At 39.3% G+C, this 23,798-nt stretch overlaps 1 protein-coding gene across 5 annotated transcripts in view; it reads left to right on the forward strand.

The window, feature by feature from the left end:
• Positions 1–23,798, forward strand: part of LOC145994696 (band 4.1-like protein 4) — a 335,899-nt gene that overhangs the window by 246,437 nt on the left and 65,664 nt on the right. For all 5 annotated transcript variants that reach the window (XM_083130862.1, XM_083130865.1, XM_083130863.1 and 2 more), the window contains exons 7-8: positions 17,584–17,704; positions 18,227–18,314. In XM_083130862.1, the coding sequence (XP_082986988.1) occupies positions 17,584–17,704; positions 18,227–18,314 (209 nt within the window). The remainder of the gene's footprint in view (positions 1–17,583; positions 17,705–18,226; positions 18,315–23,798) is intronic.

Genomic DNA, 23,798 nt, shown 5'->3' on the forward strand with positions numbered 1-23,798 from the left:
GTGCGGATTGCATAGAGTCGCGGATGTCTGTTTGTGCGGAATTTAATATCTTTGGTTGTCGATTATTTTTACATGTCACCCCTTCCCACCCTACCCTTAGGGGTGCCAGGGGTGTCTTACCCCCAAAATATTATTTCCAGATTGCAAGTGATACGTGTACTAAGTTCGGTTGAAATTGCACCAGGCGTTCGAGAGTTATGCCGGAACAAACAAATATATATTCACACACACACATACATAATTTTTTATATATATAGGTAGATATTCGGGACCAACATACATCCATTTTTATAGATAGATATTCGGGACCAAGATTCCATCCTTTACAAGGCAATTGAACAATTCACGATTGAGTGTTATATCCTTGAGGGTCCGTTCCTAGAGGTCTAAGGAATCTAATTAAGCTAGGGATATAAGGAATGCTTAGCACTGATATGCTGTAATGTTGATCCCTGATTGGTGAACTGGAGTTTGGGTACCGTAGCGAGGAGCATGGTAAGTGAAAGTTCTGGTGTGTTATCGAGGACAGAGTGGCAACGAGGAGGAAATTGGAAACACATTAGAGGTTCGTTTGGAGGGTGGGTGGCTGCAACGTATAATCTCGTATAATCATTCCAGTGTAAATAGCTTGCGTGTCGGCGCTTCCACGGAAGGCTGCCTGCCTCACGAGCAACCTCGATGTAAACAACCCTGCGTTTCACCGCGTTTCGTCTCGCTCCTCCTCCCCCACCAACATCTTTCTCAATGCCTTGCCTTCTCTTTCATCATCGATTTCATAAACGAGCTCTCCTCTTCCTTTCCGAAACAACGCGGATTAGCTAGGAGGAGCCCGAGCTCCCTTGTTGTGAAATGGTGGAAAAGATGTGCAAAACAAAGGGAAAGGATGGGCCGTCGTGTGCTCAACAATTGGCTTCTTCCACTTCCAGGAATTTCCAATCGTTTTCACTAGGAAGATTTCTTTGTTTCAGCATGCAATTGTTTCTGCCAAAATGTCATTACTAGTATAATGTTGGAGGAGGATTACTGCTAATGATCTCTGCACAAGGAAGATGTAGACGCTTCTAGCCTTGCATTCGAGTCCTGGAACTGTAATGATAGTTCATCAAATCAGTTGTAACTTGCTTATTTTTTAAAAATAAACAACACAAGCTACTTCCTCAAACGAACGCTTACTTTTCAAATTACTAACTATAAGTAGTTTTTTTTTTTCAAATGGGCATCTATGTTACTCTGTACAAAGTTTAACTCTGTTACATTTTCAAAGCAGCAACTCCAACTCTTGTTACCTTTCAGAGAGAGCAACTCCAACTCTTGTTACCTTTCAGAGAGAGCAACTCCAACTCTGTTACCTTTCAGAGAGAGCAACTCCAACTCTGTTACCTTTCAGAGAGAGCAACTCCAACTCTGTTACCTTTCAGAGAGAGCAACTCCAACTCTGTTACCTTTCAGAGAGAGCAACTCCAACTCTGTTACCTTTCAGAGAGAGCAACTCCAACTCTGTTACCTTTCAGAGAGAGCAACTCCAACTCTGTTACCTTTCAGAGAGAGCAACTCCAACTCTGTTACCTTTCAGAGAGAGCAACTCCAACTCTGTTACCTTTCAAAGAGAGCAACTCCAACTCTGTTACCTTTCAAAGAGAGCAACTCCAACTCTGTTACCCTTCAGAGAGAGCAACTCCAACTCTGTTACCCTTCAGAGAGAGCAACTCCAACTCTGTTACCCTTCAGAGAGAGCAACTCCAACTCTGTTACCTTTCAAAGAGAACAACTCCAACTCTGTTACCTTTCAAAGAGAGCAACTTCTAATTCGGAGCAACTCCCAACTCTGTTGCTATGCTATTCGAAGTAGCAACTATATTGCTATTCGAAGTAGCAACTATATTGCTATTCAAAGAAGAACCATGTTACTTTTTCAAGGGAAAATTTTGACACAGTTACATTTTCAAATAAACAGTTCTAATTCAGTTATTTCAAATTATCAACCCGCGCACTTTTAGATAGTAATTTGCCGATGGTCGACATTTAAGTACATCTCCATACTTCTTTGGACTTCACACGAGTTGAAGAACAACATAAACTGAAAGAAGGAAATCGGTTGTCACGCACATCAATGCCGTACAAGAAAAAAGAGGATTCGCCGGTTTCTTCTCTTAAAAACCCGCGTGCTTCCAGACTCTGTAAGGAGAGGGGGGGGAGTTTCCGTTCGACGCTTGCTAAGGCATACTAATTGCCCACCGGTGCAATGGCTGGGTTACGAGTAGCTTGATTCCTGTCTCGAGTCGCTTTTTTTAAGCTTCCCTTCTTTCCGTCCTTGTATTATCTCCTTTCTTCTTGTTGCATTCGACTAGTAAAGAGGACGAGTTTTTCCCCCTATCTCTAACGTTTCGAGATGCACCGAAGTCACGACATGAGGTTAAGATGCAATGCTCCCTGCGAATGTATTTGCATGCCGTCACATCTACTCCATCCAGGTTCTTTCTGATGTCTTTAGCACTCACACCATGCACTCAGACTTACCAGAACTCACACAATGAGAACCTGAAGCCATGGAAATAACAGTTGCAGTGGTGACGACTTTATATGACTTTGGGGGAGATGAATGAATATTAGCAATGCGAAAACATTGCATTGTTTATTGAAAAGTATCAACTTTGAGATTTATTTCTGTTCCATCAGATTTTTTGTGCTTCTGTTATGAAGCCAAATGAAAATTGATTTTTATTTTGAAGTTTTAACGAAGTAAAATAATTGTTGCTGCTAGAAATACTTGATTTGATTTGGTTTATTTAACTTCGCTTTGTGCCAAGAAGATGGCGAAGATATGGATGGGTGGTGGTATGACGAACTTGATGAAAGGACCCCCTATGCCTGGATTCGAACCCGGGATCCCTGGCGTGCTAACCACTACGCCACAGAGCTCGGCTAGTAATATTCTTCGGCCTCCCCGATGGCATAGTGTCGCCTCGTAATACAAGAGCCGATTCGCGGTGTTATCAGTAGTGTTGTTAAATCAGCTTTTTTCGTGGATAAGTCTGTTGGTATAATTTCGTACCTAAAATAAATTTCCAAGATCCAAATATGGTGTGGCCTACCCGATGGCACAGTGGTAGCGTCGTCGCCTTATAATCAAGGGGTCCCGGGTTCGATACCCGATGGAGGCACAAGTGGTTCGGATCCCACTTTAAACTGTAGATCCAGTCCCGATTAGCCTTACTGTGCATAAAGTGGACTTAAAACACCAAATCAATCAATCCAAATATGGTGCTATTTTTCGAGAACGAATTACAGTTATTATTATTACTGTTTTTATCTGTAATAATGAATACAGTTTGAAACATGAAGGAAACATAAACAATATTAAAAAGCTGAAAGCAACGGGAATGTTTCCTTACAAAAATATTAAACAGAATTTCCGTAACGGATTACTGCAGCGAAGAAGCATTTAATATTGTTGGAGGCAACTCGAGGCATTAATTTCAATAGCAATGCAAATGGGGAAAAAACAACGACAGCCGTGTCCAAGTGTTTCGGAAGAAGCTACTCAAGAGTTTCTAAAGGACAGAAATTACAATTATGTTTACAGACAAAACACTCCACAAATTACAGTTCCTCGCGCGTGTCTGTGGCGTGCTGTATCAACAGAGTCTGTGAAAACACTTCAACATTGCCACAGCATAACCCGCCGATTCGGTCTTGACATTTTTGCAACTCATTAAAATATTTTCCAACCTGTATACTGTGGCACTATTGCGCCGGGTGTGCGACAGAAAAAGTTATACTCAGTGGCATGCCTAAGGGAAGGGGGTCGGAAACTCTCCCTTTGGCCAAGTATTTATATAAAAAGAAGAATGTCAAAGACAGGAAGAGATGGAAAAATTAGGACTGACTGCTAAAAAAAGTATACGTGCCCCTCCTCCTTGGAAAATCCTGCGCACGCCACTGAGTATATTGGAGTGAAAAAAAGGAGATTCAAGATTGAAAATGTTGTTTCACACATATTTAGAAACTACATGTACGAGTAGTTGTTTTTATGGAACTAAAATATAAATTCATTAAAATTCGTTTGAAGTCCACTTTATGCACCCATAGGCTAATCGGAGTTGTACCTGCAGTTTATGGTGGGATGATCCAAACCACTGTGCATTGTGTCTCCCCTCAAATTTTAGTAACATCCTCTGAGTTTTCCATAGATGCTTATTTTATGGCTATTTTGCTGCTAAATTCACCATTACACACACTCACCCCCCCCCCTTTTCAGATTGCAAATTTAGGACAAATCCCTGCTCTGTGTACATTTGGAGAAATATGTAAGTGCGTTCAGTCTAATAATTCGCTTTACAAGCGCTTATTTTAAACATTTTAATTAATGTTCGTTAACAAAATGGTCTTCGTAAACATTATATCCATAATTATATTATATAATGTTTAAAAGCGGAAGGCACGTCCAAATGGTGTACAAAAGAGTGCTTATTAAATGCATAAAGTTCCTACATGATATTTCCATATGGTCGTTATATGTATTGATGTATTTTTTCGTGTAATATATAGCGTAACATGTGTTTAAATAGTTGATATATTGCATTTTATTTAGTTGAAGTACTGTATTTCGGCCTAGTGTGCATGCACTATAAAATGAATCGTTAGTATTTGAGGCAGCATGCTAAATATTTAAATTACATTCAGTAGATGGGAACAGTGTTACAAGATATGGACAGTAAATCATATATTCGGTAATTTATCCGTACATGCCGATCTCTGTGCAGGAGTGGCCATCACAGCGCGCTACGAGCCCGGAGGTCCCAGGTTCGAATCCAGGACTGGGCCTGGGTGTTCTGTGTGAGTGTTCATTCATCAATTTCATCATATGATCACTCATACTCATGTTCTGGATTAGCCAAAAGTGGCACGAAAGCGAAGCGAACCGTTCACGTCCAATCCTCTCCAAATTTTAGCGATATGAAAGTGTGAATTTCAAAAAATTTTAATTTTTGGATTTTTGACTGCAAATGGACCCTCCTTTAAAAATGCCCTTGCATCCCTCAGATCGGAATTCTGGATAGAAACCTTCGCACGTACTGCTTGCGACATCTTATGTTCCACCACATTACGACACGGACATCCAATAGCAAGAATTCCACACGACTCTCCTCACTGAAACCGGGAAGAGAACAGAGTAGATATGTACACTTCTGAAATTACAATGCAGCATTTCTGTGATATTGTTTTTTAGTCTGATGCATCTGAATGCTTAAACCTTCCGCGAGTAACTGTGTAACCCAATTTGCAAGCTTTGACGACCGTTGATAAGGGAGGAAAGAAGGCAAAATATACTCATACACGTATCCTTGAGCAGGAATAAATTTCATGCTTAATTTACCTCGTTGGCGGAAACTAATTAAGGACAAGTGTTCCATATACCAAATATATACTGACGGAGGGGGTTGGCAAGGCGGAGAGAAGGGTGTTCGAGCCAGTGAAAGGAGTATTTTTTTTGTCGTGCGTTCTCTGGGACAAGGTGAAAATTTGCGAGCATAATTTTGTAATAAGGAAACCTTAGCCTGCTTGCTAAAGTGGCATTAGCAGAATGGAACGTGGATAGGCAAGTAAAAAAAATGTATATATTTTATCACTTCGTGCTCTTTTCTTCTATTCTCGACGCGTATTTCCTTAAGTAGGTCAACTGCGCACTCTAGAAGGTTTTTCGCTTTATTCGCCATTACGGTTGTTTTTTTATATCTCCTGCGCGTTTCGCAAAAGGAAACGACTGTTCATAAACATGTCCGAAAAGGTTGTTAAGTATGTTTTGCTCCGAACCCTGCTACGAACGAGAAGATAGTATAATGATTCGGAAAGTAAATTAAGTGGTGCCAACTTTGGTAACGAAAGGGAAGAACAATGTTTTTTGATTTTGATTTGCTTTATTTTACTTCGCGTTTTGTGCCACTTTTGGCTAATTTGCGAGGATGGAAATGAGTGATGACATGATGAAATTGATGAATGGACACTCGCAAACATCCACGCCCAGGCCGGGATTCGAACCCGGGACCCCTGGCGTCGTAGCGCGATGTGCTAACCACTGCGCCACGGGGGCCGGCGGAAGAACAATGTATGTGTTGATTGGCAAAGTGTACTGGTGCGGGGGATTAAGGGAACTTGTTAGAAGTGTCCTTTTTCTTTTAATTCAAGTGTTTCGTTTGTTAGTTCATTTTACTTCTCTTTTATGCCACTTTTGGCTCGCGAAGATGAGGATGAGTGATGATACGATGAAATTGATGAAGGGGGACTCGCAAAGAACACCCACGCCGGGATTCAAACCCGTGACCGTTGGCGTCCTAGCGCGCTGTGCTAACCACTCCGCCATGAAGTTCGGCGAAATTTGTATTCAATACAGTTTCAATTCGTAAGGCAGGAACATAAAACAACACATCTGCTTGGTTGTAAACTCCTTTTCTTTCCTCTCTGTCTTTTATACCATACGAAAATAGGTAGAAGCAATGGGTGGAGAAGAAACATTTCGCAGGTATTGTGCTAAGGCCTACGTTCGGACCTATTTATTACTACGGAGGCGTTAAAGCATCATTTTCTCCTTTTTTTATTCCCTCACCCACAGGTGGACTTAACTAGTTTTCTTTTATCGCCACCTTCTTTTTTGCAATCGAAGTGAGCCTTATTTCATTTAAACGGCTCCTTCAGACATGTATTAACATTTCGTCGCCTCGGCTGCGTCCCATACCTTTGCCTACATTAAGCAAAACAATATGCGAGACGTAAATGGGTTCTGCGAAGCGGGGAACGGGGCACTTTCTCTTTGATCTCGGGGCCTTTTCTGATTCAATTTTGTCAACAGGGAAATATTAACTTTACGACTCTTGCCAACTGGTTCCTTTTTTTTTTTCACCTTTTTTCTACGGCTTTTGTCTTGAACTTTCCATGTTGCGTCACCGACTGGAAGACTCAGAAATGTGCACAGGGAAGAACCTTGGACATGGGTTGCGTTAACTGAAGTTTGGGGCAGTTTGAATTAAATTAAAATACCAATTTCTAGCTTCCCCTCTTCTTCTTACGATACTAATTAAAGATGGAGTTCTCATACTTTTATTTTTTAATTCTGATTTGCTTTATTTTACTTCGCTTTTTGTGCCACTTTTGGCTTATTTGCGAAGATGGAGATGAGTGATGACATGATGAAATTGATGAATGGACACTCACAAACATCCACGCCCAGGCCAGGATTCGAACCCGGAACCCCTAGCGTCGTAGCGCGATGTGCTAAGCACTTCGCCACGAGGGCTGGCTGGAGTTCTCATACAAAAGACCGTACAAGTTAACTATAGAACTCGAGAACTTCTCGTGGTAAAAGAAAAAGATGAAAATTCACAGAATGAGTGTCTCGAAAATATCAGCATTCTACAAATACACTGTCAAAAGGTTGGAGAAACTGTCTGACCGTCAATTACCGCTGCCATTAACTACCGTATAAATGACCGTTTTTATAATTATTTTATGTCGTCCATAAAAGTATTAACGATATTACATAGTAAACCTAATGAGTGTAATTTTAATGACTCAAGGGCCTCCCCGATGGCATAGTGGTAACGTCGGTAACGTGTTGCAAGGAACACACATATTATGCGAAAAATGTCAAACTACATCCACATTATGTGCTGTAAAACTCATCTTCATCTTCACGATTAGCCAAAAGTGGCAGAAAAGCGAAGTAAAATTAACAAAATCAGTCAATCAATTTCCTTTCATCACGGTAATGTTACATCACTTCTCTACCCCTTGGGTTAATCGTGTCGATGAAGGTGAATGATGATCTGAATGGGTGATGGGACAAACACAATCCACGTGTCAACCAGGGTTCTAATTCGGACACTGGCTTCGTAGCACACTACGCTGACCACTACGCCACGGTGGCCGCCCCCTCATCGCTCCGAAGTGGTACTAAAGCGATGTAAAATTGCCAAAATATAAATACAACTTTAAAGAGGGCATGACAAGTGTAAGTTATTTTCTTTCTGCAATATATGCTTGAATTGAATCACTTTCAAGGTGATTTGAAACGATTACCTTTAAAAATAAGGACAGATATTGTCCTAAATTATGTTTGTTACACCATGTTACTATCCTATGATCTTCAATTGATGTTTCAATCTTTCTTTTTAATTTGAAATAGCATAGCAAGCAAGTATCGCTCTTATTATTCGGGCATTAGATTATAAATGTGATAATTTCCATGTTTATTAAAACTGTCTGCTTAATATATTCAGAATATTTAAGTTCACGAGATTTGCTTATTTTTATCATGTTCATGAAAAGAGTTCGAGGGAGAAATCAAGAAAGAAAATAATGTATATCCCTTCTCGCTTTTCTACCTTCCCTCGTCTAATTTTCCGTTGAGGGAGAGAGAGAGAGGAATAGAGGATCAAGTTTGAACTTGGAACAACAAAGTAATTATAATCATTACTGCCACTCCGTCAACCTCAATAAGATGGAAAGATTGTTGTTACGGGAATATTATGTGATTTAACAACAGAGAAGAAACGCAACATTCTGTAAAAAGTTCTTACATCTTTATATATTTTGTTCAAAGGGAGAGAAACATATTGTGGTTGGACATTATCAGTGAAGGTTTACGAGATCTATTGGTCTTTCCTCTGCAAGATAAAGAGAAGACTGAGGTTATGAGGAAACGAAGGAAGAGTTCATGAGAAAAGCAAAATTGGGGTAAACGTACTAGCCTATTCAGTTTCCTTTTGGTAGTTTCGAGAATACCAAGAACAAGACAAATCTCTCAATTAAGAAAGGCTTTTAAAGGCAGCTCAGTTACCTGAAAATTAAGGCCTCATGCCCAACTTTCATTATTGAAGGATCAAGTTTCAGGGCTTCTGGTTGCTGAATTATTTATAAATTCATCGATTTTCATCTTTGCTCGGTTGTTCTTGGCTTCACATCCACCTTCCATCGGCAGGTTAATATCGTAAGTGTAAGATATTGCATGTACTGTAAAATGAAACGGTGCACAGCAGCCGCAAAGAACAGAAGAAACATAATACACCAAGCAGTTAGAGTTGTTTTAAGTGCACTTTAAGCACTGATATTTAATTGATTGATTGAGTTGGTGTTTTAAGTCCACTTTATGTATTGTAAGGTTAATCGCGACTGGACCTACAGTTTAAAGTGGGATCCGAACCACTATGTTCCTTCACCGGGTGTCGAACCCGGGACCCCTTGATTACAAGGCGAGGACGCTACCACTACACCATCGATGAGACCCTCTGCATAGATAGTCTAATCGGGACGACCTACAGTTTCAAGTGGAATCCGAAACACTATGGATCTCCACCGAGTATCGAATCCGGGACCCCTTGATTACAACCAATCAGTTAGAGAATATTTGTCGGTGAAGTTATATAATTTGGGGATTGGCAAGATTGACATTGTGTGGTGTACATATGGGATTCAAATGCTCAGAATCAGCCTTTCCTACAAAATATGAGGAAGACATTTCAGTGGAGGAAATTTCGGCTAGAAGGTTGTGCAGAAAACCATTTTTTTTTCTTAAAAATAATATCCTCGCTTTCAGAGTCTTGTAAACCATTCTACGAGTCTGTTTAAAGATTTTTCTTGCAGTACACAATCTGGTTTGACGAAGTAGTAAGTATGTCGCATAGCTTAACGTCGTATGAGAACCGAAGGAACAGAAAAATGCAGACTTCAGTTTCGTTGAAGTAATCTCCTCTGATGAGCTCTGTTCTGTTTAGTGTCAAAATGACATATCTCCACTTCTAATCCTTAGCAGTAAGTTGATTCAATTTTTGAAATCGTTGAAATTCGTCATTTTGACTAGAAAATCATACTTTTCAAGTGACTCGAACCCTCAACCTCCTTGTTACGTGACCTGTCAGGTTACCTTCTCACATTTTTCCATTGTCATGGTCAGTTTCGCTTTTCAGCAGAGTCACGTATCTTCAATTTACTGATTCTTTTTAAGAGTCTGACATATTCCTAAGAATACATTATTTCCTCTCTCCTGTAAGAGTGGGCCGCGGTGACTCATACGGTAACGCGTCTGACTACCATGCTAAAGGTCCCGGGTTCGATCCCCAGCCGGTTCAAATCCGGGAAGCGGCCTCGGCGCCCACCCAGCGTCGAATAACATGGGTACGTGGGGGGAAACCCTGGGGGGTAAAGGCGGTCAGGGGCGTGATGCTGATCACATCACCCCCATTCACGACCGGATCAAGAAAGTGTGGGGCGTTACCCCCTATATGCCTTCATGGCGTGGTGCTATGCACAGGGGAGCACTTTACCTTTACCTTTTTTACCTGTAAGAGTGATAAATTGGAGTTACGTCCCTCTGCTTTTCACATGACGTTTATTGACCCGGTATTATAAAAAAAAAGTTCCCGAAATGGCAGTGTTGAGTTCTTATACAAAACGATGTGGCAACATTGTTTCAGCGGGAGGTGCGAGTATTGAGTACTGAGAGGGTGACTCGACTTCCAACAGGAACACCTTATTTGCAAAAGTTTTGTTGGCGAATTCCGGGAACTTTTTGATAGTGCCTATTACAGGCACAGGTGATTCTGAGTAATATAAATAAACATTATTTCGAGGAAGGTATCGGTGCTGCCATCTTTTACGATATTTTATTCCAATTAATTATTTAGAGACTAACGAATGCGCTCTTGATATAAAGGGTAAAGGGTGTTTCGTATAGGACACCGAATTTGAATCGAATTCTATTGTTTTGTTTCGAGGTTGGCAGACCTGATCTTACCAATGTTGGTATCTGTTGTCATGCCGATTAATGTAGCACAATTGTTTTGACTCGTTTGTTGTGGTTACGATCTGGAACTCCATGAAAAATTCCCTCAACGAGTGATCTCTTTGCACAGTGACCAGGAATGGCCGGCAAGGTCATGTGATCTTACACCCTGTGATTTCCCTTTTTGAACTGAAAGCTGAAATCATACGGGAGATTGGAGGCATCGGAACAGACATCTGCGAGAGGGTTATCAATAGGGCTGAAAAAACGCAAAATATGCATGCAAATATGCACTAAAAAGTGTAAAATATGCACTTTAAAAACCCGTTTAATTTATAAATGCTGTATATTACAAACTATGAAAGATTACATGCCAGGCAATGAATATGCATTATTCTGAATGCTCATTCGCTACTGACTTTTTTTCAATTAATATGGTTCTGCGTTAAATGAAACACAATACATTACAGATCAAGATCATGATTGCATTTGATAACAAATTTTCGAACTTGAAACTCCTGTTTTCAGCTAGAATAGTCTTATATTCAGAAAACACACGTTCCACTTCGCAAGATACAAGTGGACTGTATTTTAGGGCAACAAAGTCAGACACATCAAGTTCCAGATCATCCACACGTATGCAGAATTTTGCAAACTTTCACCATTGTTGCAAAACCACTGTTAGTTTTCAATACTGCATCCAATTTCTGTACATACACAGGATCTTCAACCTGGGCGAGGACCACTTTAACGTCTTCTATAATTTTGATGCTTGTTTGAAGTTGTTGAAAGAAGAAAGACAGAGAAAAGATACAGAAAAGCGAGAAGAAAAATAAATACAAATATGCTCGGTGTTGGTTGTGGATACAAAAATATGGATAACATGAACTTATTTTCATACAAATATGCACCTGCATATGAAATATGCATTTTTAGTTAAAAATACTTAAATATGCAAATGCAAAATTCATAATTATCCCTAGTTATCAATAATTTTGTGGAGCGTATAAATGCATGCAGACTCAGTAGGGGTGGACACATGCCTGACATTGTCTTTCATACGTAAATGGGAGATGTTACTGCTTACATATATGTGAAATATAACTATTTTCATCATATTTTCTCTATTTTTATTTAATTTTCTAATTCGGCGACCTATACGGAACACCCTATACATTTCTGTAATTGTGTGTGTGTGTGTGTGTGTGTGTTTTATTTATACATACATATATATATATATATATATATATATATATAAAGAAAACGTTAGACGATATTTGACAATCATTTTTTTCCCCTTTGGAGGTATTTTAGGGTGGCATCAGTGTCAACCTTCGTGGTTAGCACACCGCGCTACGACGCCAGGGGTCCCGGGGTTCCAATCTCGGATTCCTATGCATGGGTGATTGATTGTTCCTTCATCTTCGCAATTAGCCAAAAGTGGTAGAAAAGCGAAGTAAAATAAACCAAATCAATCATTCAATCAAGGGTTCCAAATTAGGAGCCTAAGAAGGAAAGTTGTGCCCAGGGGGGCTGATAGAGTTAGGCTATGTTCTTCCACTATCTCAAATACGCTAGAATGTGTTGAATGCGTGAAAATATGGAAGAGGAGGAAGCCATATTCCGCTTTTTGCCTGAACATTCTGCGGAAACAAAGGCACCTCATAAATGTCAACATAAACAACTATAAACGGTGGAGTAATATAGGAAGTACAAAGATTTGACCCAGCTGAGTCTTCGTAATTACAGAAATAGAATTATACTTCTTTTACAACCTCTTTTTTTTTACGGGTAACCGTAAAACCTGCTGAAAACTGTAATGCCTATACAAGGTATTGTGCAACTTTCTTCTCCATTTTTATCTTTGTTAAAATACTGCGTGAAGTATAGAGGCTTTTTGCAGTTGTCTTTGTGATCACGTATTTGTCCCAATAAGTCGAAGCCTTCAGGTATGCTGCCATGCAGCTATGGCCATTTTGACTTATATGTCCAGATTAACTCGGTCAGATCTTGTTAGCCAAGATATCAGGTTGAAATGCTACCGTAATTACTCTGGGTTTATTACTGGCAATTAAATACAGGATGAGCTAATTAAAACGGTCTTGGAAATGGTCGACATGTAAACTGTATGCAAAATAAACGATCATTCAGGAGTTAGTTTTGTGTTTCTTTATTTGCTTGCTTATAAAGGACTACTCTTCTGATACTATACTTTTCAGGCTGTCAAATATTGCACACAATTGAGTAAATGCAAAATGCACAATCAAGTTGTTAAGTTGATGTACAGTGGCTTTCAGTTCCGTTTACAAGGTTATTATTAAGATGATTGGTATGTCTTTCTGTTTTGGGGCAGTCCTTGTTAGATTTTGTCATCGTATTTTGAGTATGACGTTATTTTCCTAAGCCAATAGTAAAGATACAAGTTATAACAGCTTACGTTGCACCATCTACACGTAACATTGCTTATCAATGTTGCCTCAGGACAGAATGTGGGTAATTTTTGATAGGACATCGAGCTTGTCTACCAGTCAATCTAATTTTGTCCCCGTAGCTCTAGTATTTCGAGTTTTAGAGTTTTCTGTTAATGTGGCCAAGTCCCAATCCGTAATGAGAGTTATTTTGCAATTATCGTTTCAACTCTTTTCAACTAACTGCCCATATTCATTATGAGAATTAACATAAACAGCTAATAAAGCGACGTAAAACAATAAGAATACAAAAAATATAGATAGGGGCAGTATCCATTTTGAATTTCCTAATTTTCAGAAATCTGTACACAAGTTTCCGGGTTCGGATCTCGGTATTGTCATCGGTGATCTGCAAGTTTTTATTCATCAATTTCATCTCATCCTCATCGGCGATTAGCCAAAATGTGGCAGAAAAGTGACGTTAAATAACAAAAATACAGATAAATGTTATTTTATGTCAAACTTAGCTATGTAAATATAAGGATACGCATAATAACGGACAGTGTGCCTCCCCGATGGCGCAGTGATAGCGTCGTCGCCTTGTAATCAAGGGGTCCCGGATTCGATTGCTGGTGGAGACACATGGTGGTTCGGATCCCACTGTAGGTCCAGTCCCAATTAGCCTTACTGTGCATAAAGTGGACTTAAAACACCAACTCAATCAATAACAGACAGTGTTGATAATTCTTTTACAAGCCAAATCACATGACCAACTAATAGTTTTTCACATATTCATTTTTCTATCGAGTTAAAACAGCACATTTCATTTACAATTTATAACCTATAACTATCAGTACGTGCTGTTTGAATATATCTATAGTACGTATGTCACAGTTCTGTGTTTTGGGTCTCCCGATGACGCAGTGGCGGCATTCTTGATTGTAATCAAAGTGGTCCCAGGTTCGAATCACGGTGGAGGCACATAGTAATTCGGATTCCACTTTAATCTGTCTGTTCACTCCCGATTAACCCACCTGTGCATAAAGTGAACTGTAAAAATTCGTCATTCATACCAGTTCTATATATTGTATTCAGGTTATTTTACGTCGCTTTCTGCTAGTTTTGGCTAATCACGGCGATGAAGATACATTCAGACGGGACAAACACACACAATCGCACACAGGATAATTCTGGCTGTAAGTCCAGGCACCAAAGCCTCGTTTGCTTACAAAATGCAGATTCTAGGGTAGGCTATAAAACATAGAAGATAGGTTTGTCAAGGTCACTCCTGGGTTCTGGGTAGTTCTGGTTTTTCTAGGAGTCAGTGTAATAAAATTTTGAAGCGGTGCCCCCTTGTCATTATTGGTAGTACGCCCCTGCGTGGGGTTAACTTTAGGTAATTATCCAAAGCGCACTGCCCGATGCACCATCCCCGCCAAATACCACATTCATCATCCGTAACCTTCTGCGTCCTTTGCCGTAAGTCACGAAAGACCGGATTCGTGACCTGTCTCGTGTTCCGAGTGACCCAGATCAGCTGACCGGGGCAAGGACGGGTGAGACTATCCCGTATCCTACACCGAGGAATCCCAATAAGTGACTGTTTTACGGCACGAGCTGCTCGACCCAGCGTAGGTAGGTCGTGTTTTGTCTAATCAAACATGACCGTCCGTTAACTGTGGAGCTTTTGCACTTCCAGGTACAGTCAACGGCAAAGGTATGCACCCTCGGGAACAGTGGCGCCAACTATTGGGTAGGCTGAACTCGGAGATAAATTTATACAATACAAGGCGACGACGCTATCACTGCGCCATCGGGGAGGCACATTGTCTGTTATTATGCGTATCCGTATATTTACATAACACGTCATAAGCCCTTACTTTCGTAATAACGATATGACCACGGTAATGTGAATAATATAGAATACTAACAAGAATCAAATTGGAGAACATATTATTATGAACAGTAATTAAGTTGGTTAATAATTAAGTATAATTATGAAACCCTTTATTTTGTCCAACGTGGGATTTATTTCTTAAATATAATAATGACAGAAGGCAAATTATTTGGCAGGCTCTAGCCCCGTAGGCGCAAATAAGTTATCGTCACTGCTCCGGAAACAAACTAAAGAATTCCCTTTCCTCCTCCTGTCCCCACCAATGTTTACTCTCCCCTGTTGATATTGTCGCTTATTTTCTGTTCTTTTTTATGCCATACCATGACAAATCTATGGTATTTGAATCAATAGAAATAATACTGTTTTTAAACGTGAGTTTGAGTCCTGTTTATGCACAGATATGCTAATCGGGACTAGACTTACAGTTTGAAGAGCGATCCGAACCAGTGTGTAAATCCACCGGGTATCGAACCCAGGAGCTCTCGATTACAAGACGCAGAATTTTGTTTTTTTAGCTGAAAACATAATTATTTCCAAATAATAGTGATTTTTAACATACATTTTCGCATAAGTGTAGGATCTCCTGGATAGCGTGGTGGCTACCGCTGTCACTTTGCAATCGAGGAGCCCAGAGTTCCATACCAGTGGAGGCACATTGTACGGTAGTTCGAATCCCACTTTAAACTGTAGGTCCAGTCCCGATTAGTCTATCTGTGCATGAAATGGACTTGAATTTTATATGGTCATCTGTAAAAACAGAATTAATATTCGGAATCGGTTTTTATGGCTGTTTCTTCCAGTCGCGACATTTGAAAATTCCTCTATTTTTTTTAAAAGAAAACTTGGAATTTCCTGTGGGGACCAAATGCACCAACGGTCATTTGTGACAATCACATATTTTCTTTGAGAACGAATACTTTCAAAATCATCTACATACTTTTTGTATACAACGATGGCTTGGCTCCTGGACTAAATACTTCAATATGTTTCACAATTTCTTATTCACATGCACAAATGCTTGTTTGCAGCTTAACCGCACCCTAAACTTAATCACATTTGTTCATCCCGTACAGGGATCCGCCTAAGAAAAGATAAACTACGTTCATTTTTACCGTACTGTTCTTGCACCCAAAACAGGCCAGGGAATGCGCATAATTATGCATTTCCGGAGTTCTGAAAATGGATGTCATCCAGATCAAGGATACGATCAAGGGAAGGACGGCAACTTTGATGGAACCAAACCGAGTCAGCGATTAAAAAAGAGAAGAAAGTTTATAATCTGAAGCAACTTTTCATCCTTTCACACTCGCTGTACAATCGCAAGGCATCGGATTTCGGAAAAGGTGGGACCGCCATAATGACAGGTTTTTCGCTGCTAATGATTGGGCTGCTTACTGAAATTGGGATCGTAAATTAATCGTCCGTTGATGTTTATCAATCTCTCGGTAGCAAAAGAGGAAAGCTGACGAACACTTTGCATAATTCGAGCAGCCGAACCAACAACTTTTCCGTCATTATTAAATCAATGTGAAGATGGCCGCGCCCCTTACCAGGGATTTTTCTGCCTCTTGTTTCAACAATCGTAGCTTGTTGCACGAGGGAGTCAATTATCTCAAAATCATCTTGTTGCATTTCTTGCACCGTTCTCAATTAATTTCAATAGTCTTTATTATTGGGCGAGGTTCAGCAAATGCTGTACCTAACCCCACAAAAGAAAGGGATATAGCAGAGTATATGATTATACAGAAAAATTATAAGACACTACATGAATGAAATAACAAAAAAGAACTTATATATAAAAAGCTACTACTACTACTACATAAAGAAATGATAAGAGAAAACGGATAAAATATATATACAGTGCGCGTGCGCGTGTGCAAATAAATGACAGATATAATAATAAATACAGTATTACTAATTTCAGTCCAGTTGAAGGTAACAGGAATTTTCTGTTTTAACCAAATGTTGTATTACATTGCTTCTGATCATCAATCAGTGAATCGTTAAGTTTTTTTACAAAAGTGTTTGTAATTTCGTTGTTTTACTTCGTTTGGGAGTGCATTCTAGATTTTATGTGCTATATCACTAAATGAAGATTGACGTGAGTTTATTCAATGAGGTGCATTAAGATTGGTGGAATTTCTTGTGGAGGATAAGTGCGTTTCACTTCTAGCTTTAAGCTTCGCAGTCAGATAGACTGAGTTGTTTTTGTTTATACAGAAAGGGAAAAGCTAGATGAATTAGCATGATTAGGGAAACACGACACAAAACGCGACATTTTATTTTTCTAAATTTGATTTAAAAAAATATCATCTACGGATTATACGTTCCATAGCAAGTCAAGTGACCTCCCTGCTGGCAACTATGGACGTAACCATTCAACACAAAAGCATATATCCTTAACTACTCTAATTTCTTAAGAAAAAGTATCTGAAGTAAATATATTATTTTGCATGCTTCCATGTAAAATTATGTCTGAAATAGATTATTTCTTGTCTTTTCAGCGGAACTTGGCGACTATGATCCGAGACGTCACTCCCCGGGGTATGTGTCCGAATTTCGATTCTTGTCCAACCAAACGGTCGAGCTGGAATCACGGATATCGGAACTGCATAAAGGCCTTGTGTAAGTATTGTACACTTTCGGTTTCTCTTTGTTAGATTCGTGTGATATACAAATGGCTGTCGATTGCAGTTTGAAGGGACATTGAACTATTGATTTCTTTAATCCAAAAGTGACTTTATTTGTGTAACTTAGCAAGCAAGACTTTTCCAGAATCTTCTCCATAATCATCAATTGCCTCCTACATAAATATCCATAATTTTTCCAATTAAGTTAGCATCGGAGAGAAAATATAGATGGCGCTTGCATATTCATGATCTTAAACTTGACGTATGCATGGCTACTAACTAACTATTGCTGGAAATAATCAAGAAAGGATATAGTGTTTCTTATACTGTCTACCAGTTTCAAATTTCAATGTTGAACTAAATCATAACTGTTATGTTTATGGTTAGAAAAAGTTCATTATCTCTTAGGTATTTGTGAGGACAATTCTTTATTACCATTTTCTAGCAGCATGGTTCGAAAAAAGCGTAAATAAGAGTAAGCCTAAACAATTAGTACGTCTTTCCTGTTTTGTTTCAGAGGTCAAATTCCCGCCGTGGCAGAACTCAACTATTTGGAGAAAGTGAAATGGCTGGACATGTACGGAGTGGATCTTCATCCCGTCTTGGTGAGTAGAGTACCTCTTTTTCTAAATAACTGCTCCTTTTAGTTTAAGTAGCAATACTCTCGCAGCAAATTTTAGCTGTAAGGGAATTCAACTTCTTCCACAGACATCTTTCATTTATTTTCGTTTTACCAGGCTCGCCAGATTAACATTTCTTTTTAAAAAAATTGAGAGCTGTATACTCGTTATTTTTCAAACTGTAATTTATGGTCTAAAACGGCATTTATTTTCCTGCATCCTTGCCCCCTCAATTTGATTATTCGTTGGAAAAGAAAAGGCTACGGCCTATGCATTAAATAATTCCTAGAAATCCCCCAGAATGGAACTGCAGGTAAAATTCATTAAAAATGATCCAAATGAGACTATAATACAAAATTCTGCTTCCATGGTTCTCATGCTATTAACTGTTAATAATGTGGTTGTAGCGAGACTTTTGAATCACCCAGCGTGCGCGCAATTGTTCTCTTTCAGCAATATTGATGAGTGATCGACATGACAGGTATTTTCCGAACGGTGAGTTTTATGTTTGTTACGCCATCTTCGGTTGAATGCGAATTTTGTTTTTGAGGGAGAGATATAGACTGAACTTCAGTACCAGGTGCGGTGTAACACTGCTTTGGGGCAACGTTCAATGAATATGAAATCACATTGGACGCGGGAAGCACGCACATACTGATTGTGGGGGGGGGGTAAAAGTGCGTAAATTGTGCGTGAGCGAACGGCACTGCCGTTTTTTTGTTCGCCAAATGAACTCTCATATAAAATTACTTTGCGCGAGTGTCGAGATGCATTGGGAGGGGGTGGAGGTTGCTCTAACCCCTCTCCGCCCACGCACACAACGTTAATGAGTTAGGCTGATGCCCCTTTTATTTTCGGACAATGTGGGCGAATTGCAGTAGAGGCTAAAATAATGTGTGGGAGAGGACCTTGTCAGGAAATAGGGTTTCGATTTTTGCCGCCAGTTTAACCCAAAGGGCGAGTCCGTCCCTGGTAAAGGGGTTGGGTAAAGGGCTGCGTAACATTCAATACAAATTGGATACGCAGCTGTTTTCTTTCACAAGCCAGGGAGGATGTGAGTATATGTAATTCTGTTTACACGCGGTGTATTCGCCACTTTCAGCAACGAAGCCAGCAACAGGTTTCAGTCAAGTTGTAAACCTTATCGCATTTGTACTCCAATTCTTAAGCTCTTGCCGGAATTTATGAGCAATGAAACAGAAATTCTCGTAAAAGAATGTATCGATTACAAGTGGCACTCTGGGCTGAAGGTCACAACTCAGTAGTGGAAACACTTCCTAATTCTAAACATTTTTTCTCGCAATTAAAACGTACTACTTCCTTTATATATAAAAAAGGTTTACAGTTATCCATCACTTGTCATTAAGGTCACTAGCGTGCTCGATAGACCTCTTACTACCCCGATTGATCGGGAAGCTAACTTGGTCCTTTCCCTGCATAAATACATAAATAGCCTAATATATATATATATACAAATAATCATATGTGTTTGTTTTTAATTTTAATTTTTTTATATATAAAGTCCACTTTATGCACAGAAAGGCTAATTGAGACTGGACCTACAGTTTAAAGTTGGATCCGAACCACTATGCGGCTCCACCGGGTATCGAATCCGGGATGTGTGTTTGTGTTCTGTAGATGTGTGCATCTAGGCTTTAAGGAGTGTAGCAATTCCAATAAATGATTATAAATAAATTTCCTTTGCTTACTAGCTGGCATCCGCTACAACGTCAAAAGTACCGGGTTCGATCTCGGAATGGGTGTTCTTTGTGAATGTCCCTTCAACAATTTAATCATATCGTCAATAATCCTCTTCGCGATTAATCAAAAGTGGCAGAAAAGCGAAATAAATTAAACCAAACCAATCAATCAATCTTTGCTTAATATTATACTGGGAGATTTTATTTTAATGCAGAAAAATATTAACTTAAAAAGTCTTTTTGTACTTGTTAAGGTGCCAATTAGTTCTTTTTCTGTAATATACCTTAAAGTTAGAGTTAAACTAATCGTAGAATTCTCTGGAGTTAGGGTAGTGGATAGGACTTGGAATCAAAAACCCCAAAGTTGTAGAAACAATTGAGGATCGTTCACCCGAAGACTAGAGACTATAATATTCATTTAAATAATTGAATGCAACAAATATTGTAGCTATTTAAGGTGTTAATTATGGAATTTAAAAACACCATCTCTGTATAGCCTATAGCAGAAAATACATGAACACTCATTTTAAGAAATTTTATTGTATATGTTGCAGTGTTCAGTGTTGAAGTTGGAGGAAATAAATCCACACTTTTTTCCCAAAGTATTATATTTCGCAACGGACAGTCAGATACACTTCTGGGTTCTAACGATCCCATTGCGAGACAATGTGATTGTTACAACCTAAAGTGTCCGTGACTGTACAAGAGATACAGACATTACTAAATGATAAATACCCATTGAAGATAGGCATTTCCTGCCGATAATTATAATTATTAATCATGATTATAATCAATTATTATTGATCAGGGTTAGATGATAATAGACGGTAAAGATAAAATTGTGAACGGCCTGAGAGACAAAAAGAATAGAAAAAGAACAATGATTTCCTAAAGTTGTGACCATTTGCATCTAATGGTACACGTGTTTCTAACTCTAATGAATGTCAAGTCCATGTTACATGGCGACTTTTCTTACGCGACTACTTGCCAGTGTCCGGAATGTTGCATTCTGCTGTATGTGGCCATGCGCATGCGCCAAAAAGGAGTCTCATTAAACATGATGATAATGTAACTGTTGAGCACAATAATTACCGTTACACCAGGCACATGAGAGAGATGCATTGTGGTCACATCCCGTTTCATCGCAACCTACACATGTTGTAAAATTAATATCTAACACATTATGAGATGTAGCTAGTTGCATAGCCTTTGTCAGGCGTAGCGCGGCATCGGCTGCTACGTATTTCGGAGAAGAAAGCAGATTATGTATTTTATATAAGAGAATGCGTATGTATCCATAATGAAAATCATGTCTCTGTTTGACATCTGATGCATTTCTCCAGATTCCTTCTAAATAATTGATTATGTATTTTATAAAATCGTTTACATGGACTTACCGATATCTTACTGGTTTGCGTAGCTATTCGAGGTTTCAACACGATTGTACCATCAAAGCGATTGCGATATTCTGAACTTTGTGCACCGTCACAGTACCTCATTTGCAATATTTTGTCAATGTTTCATACCTTTATGAGTGGATTAACTCGCACACCTTCCTCGTTAAAATTTTTACTTTCCTCAGAGTTTTAACTTCCCCAACAATTTATCATCCACGTTGAGATGATTGTTTTAGCAAGTATTTTTAGGTTTTTGAAAAGAGAGAGCCTGTTACACTGTTTCTGAGGATGTTTTTAGTCTCTTCTTACCTTTTATTAATGTGTTGTGTCTGTCCTGTGCAGGTCCCTTTACAAGTTGCACTTTTAACCTTTCTCAAGGGGCTCTTGCTTGACGTCCCCTTTTGTAACTTTAAGGTGAAGGTTTTAGATAATGAGATACTCCCTCGTATGCTTAGAAGGGTGCAAAATGGCCATACGTGTCTAGGCAACCAAAAATGTTAATCAATCAATTTATGAATGGGTGAACTGGCACACCTTTGTTGTTAGTGATATCGTTAAAACTTTTGCAAATGTTCCAAATTGGAGAAATTGCCTTGGCTTTGGCTGAAGTGTAACGGGTGACCATCTGAGAATGCATCCTAAATACAACCTCACTTCCACGCAGTGCATCCCTGTAACTGCACTCTTACAGGCCGACAAGGCTCTAGCGCCTTGGCTCATAGTCAGTGTAAACCTCCCCTTCACAGCTTCAACTTTTAACCTAGGTATGTAGATTTTATCCTCTGAGACAGTAAAGTCTTAGGTGTTAGTAAGAAGTACATGACAGTATTAGTTTTGGAAATATAATGAAGTTTTTAACAGATTTGTTTTCTTGTTGGGGTACTGTCTTCAGTTTTATTTTAGTTAAGGAACTTATCTACGTATTGTGTGACGTGCACAAATAGCCTGTATGCTGACGTGCCCATAATTTAAATACTAATCGATCAATACATTTTAAAAGAAACATTGGTTGTACTGTGCTGGATGAACAGTCACATTCTCTGTTAGATAAACAAAAATGTGAAGTAGACAATGTACATGGGATATAACTCATTGTGAAGTGATAATATTACATTTTTGTAAGTATTAGATCGAGACCATAGTGTTTCGAAAGGGAAAGTAATTTACACAAACAGGAAATTCCATCCATTGCTTCAGTAAATCACAACGAAGGCACATTCATATTCACAACTCACTTTAAGACCCATTCAACCAGTAACTTCACAATACAAGGAAACTTCATATGACAATGAACGTTATGGACAATGTACAATGGCAATTAACAAGAGGAAGTCATCCTTTCTGTTGCCGTCGAGAAAGGTAAAAGAAATAGCACTTGTATCCTGCATTAGAAGTACTTTGACTCCAAAGGTTGTAAACAAGTTCCAATCCTTAGTTTCTGAAGCACCTAGGATGAGTATCTTGTCGCTTTTCGTCATACTTTTAAATTCTCTGCTTGGTTAGTTTCTTGCAGTGAAAAGGGGTTGTCTGCATATTCTTATGAGTTAGAGCTTCCCTAATAGCATAGAGGTAAAGTTGTCGCCTTAAAATCGAGGGGTTCCAAGTTTGAATTTCGGTGGAGGTTCTGATCCCACTCCAAACTGTAAGAGCTTCTTGCAACTGCCTCTGAAGGCTTTCTTCCATATTCGAGTACATTTTGTCGGTGCCGAAATGACAGCGTATAAGAAGCGTGTAGACGTTTCTCATTCTCTTGCAGCACGGGCGCTTACATCACTTTCAATTTAGGAGAATTAACAACACCCACTCTAAATCATCCATACGATTAGGGTGGACATTCAATTTGGAACATCACACCTGGTATGTAGCTAGCTAGTATTACATGGCTACGGGCAATGCTTGTTTCAAACCTGACCTTATCGCCCTGTGCTACTGATATTCTTCACCAGAGACCAGTTTCTAATTACTTCGGTTTCCGATTACAACCAAGTGTTCAGCCAGACGGATCCCAATTAAGGTGGTTCACTTGGTAGGGTATCTGACTGCAACGCGGGTGACCCGGGTTAGATCAGGGAGAGAGGGATTTACCGTCCCTTCATAAGCAGCTCTATATTCTGTGCCTTCAACATTCTATGGAAACTCTTTCATAGTCACCGCAATAAAAGAATGGAATGACCTCCCCCCACCACTGACCTCAGGGGAGCTTCACCCTGGAACACACAAATTAAATCTAAAGAAGCATCTACTGTCCAAACAATAGTGTCTGGATTTGTCTTTTCTGTAATGAATAGGAATGAGGTATTGGTTTTAGTATTAGCTGTAATAATTGTATTCTAATTGTGGTTTTAGATTTAAGTCTGTACCTTCAGTACATT

This window comes from Lepisma saccharinum, chromosome 11, assembly GCF_977018435.1.
Source record: "Lepisma saccharinum chromosome 11, izLepSacc3.1, whole genome shotgun sequence".
Classification (NCBI taxonomy): domain Eukaryota; kingdom Metazoa; phylum Arthropoda; class Insecta; order Zygentoma; family Lepismatidae; genus Lepisma; species Lepisma saccharinum.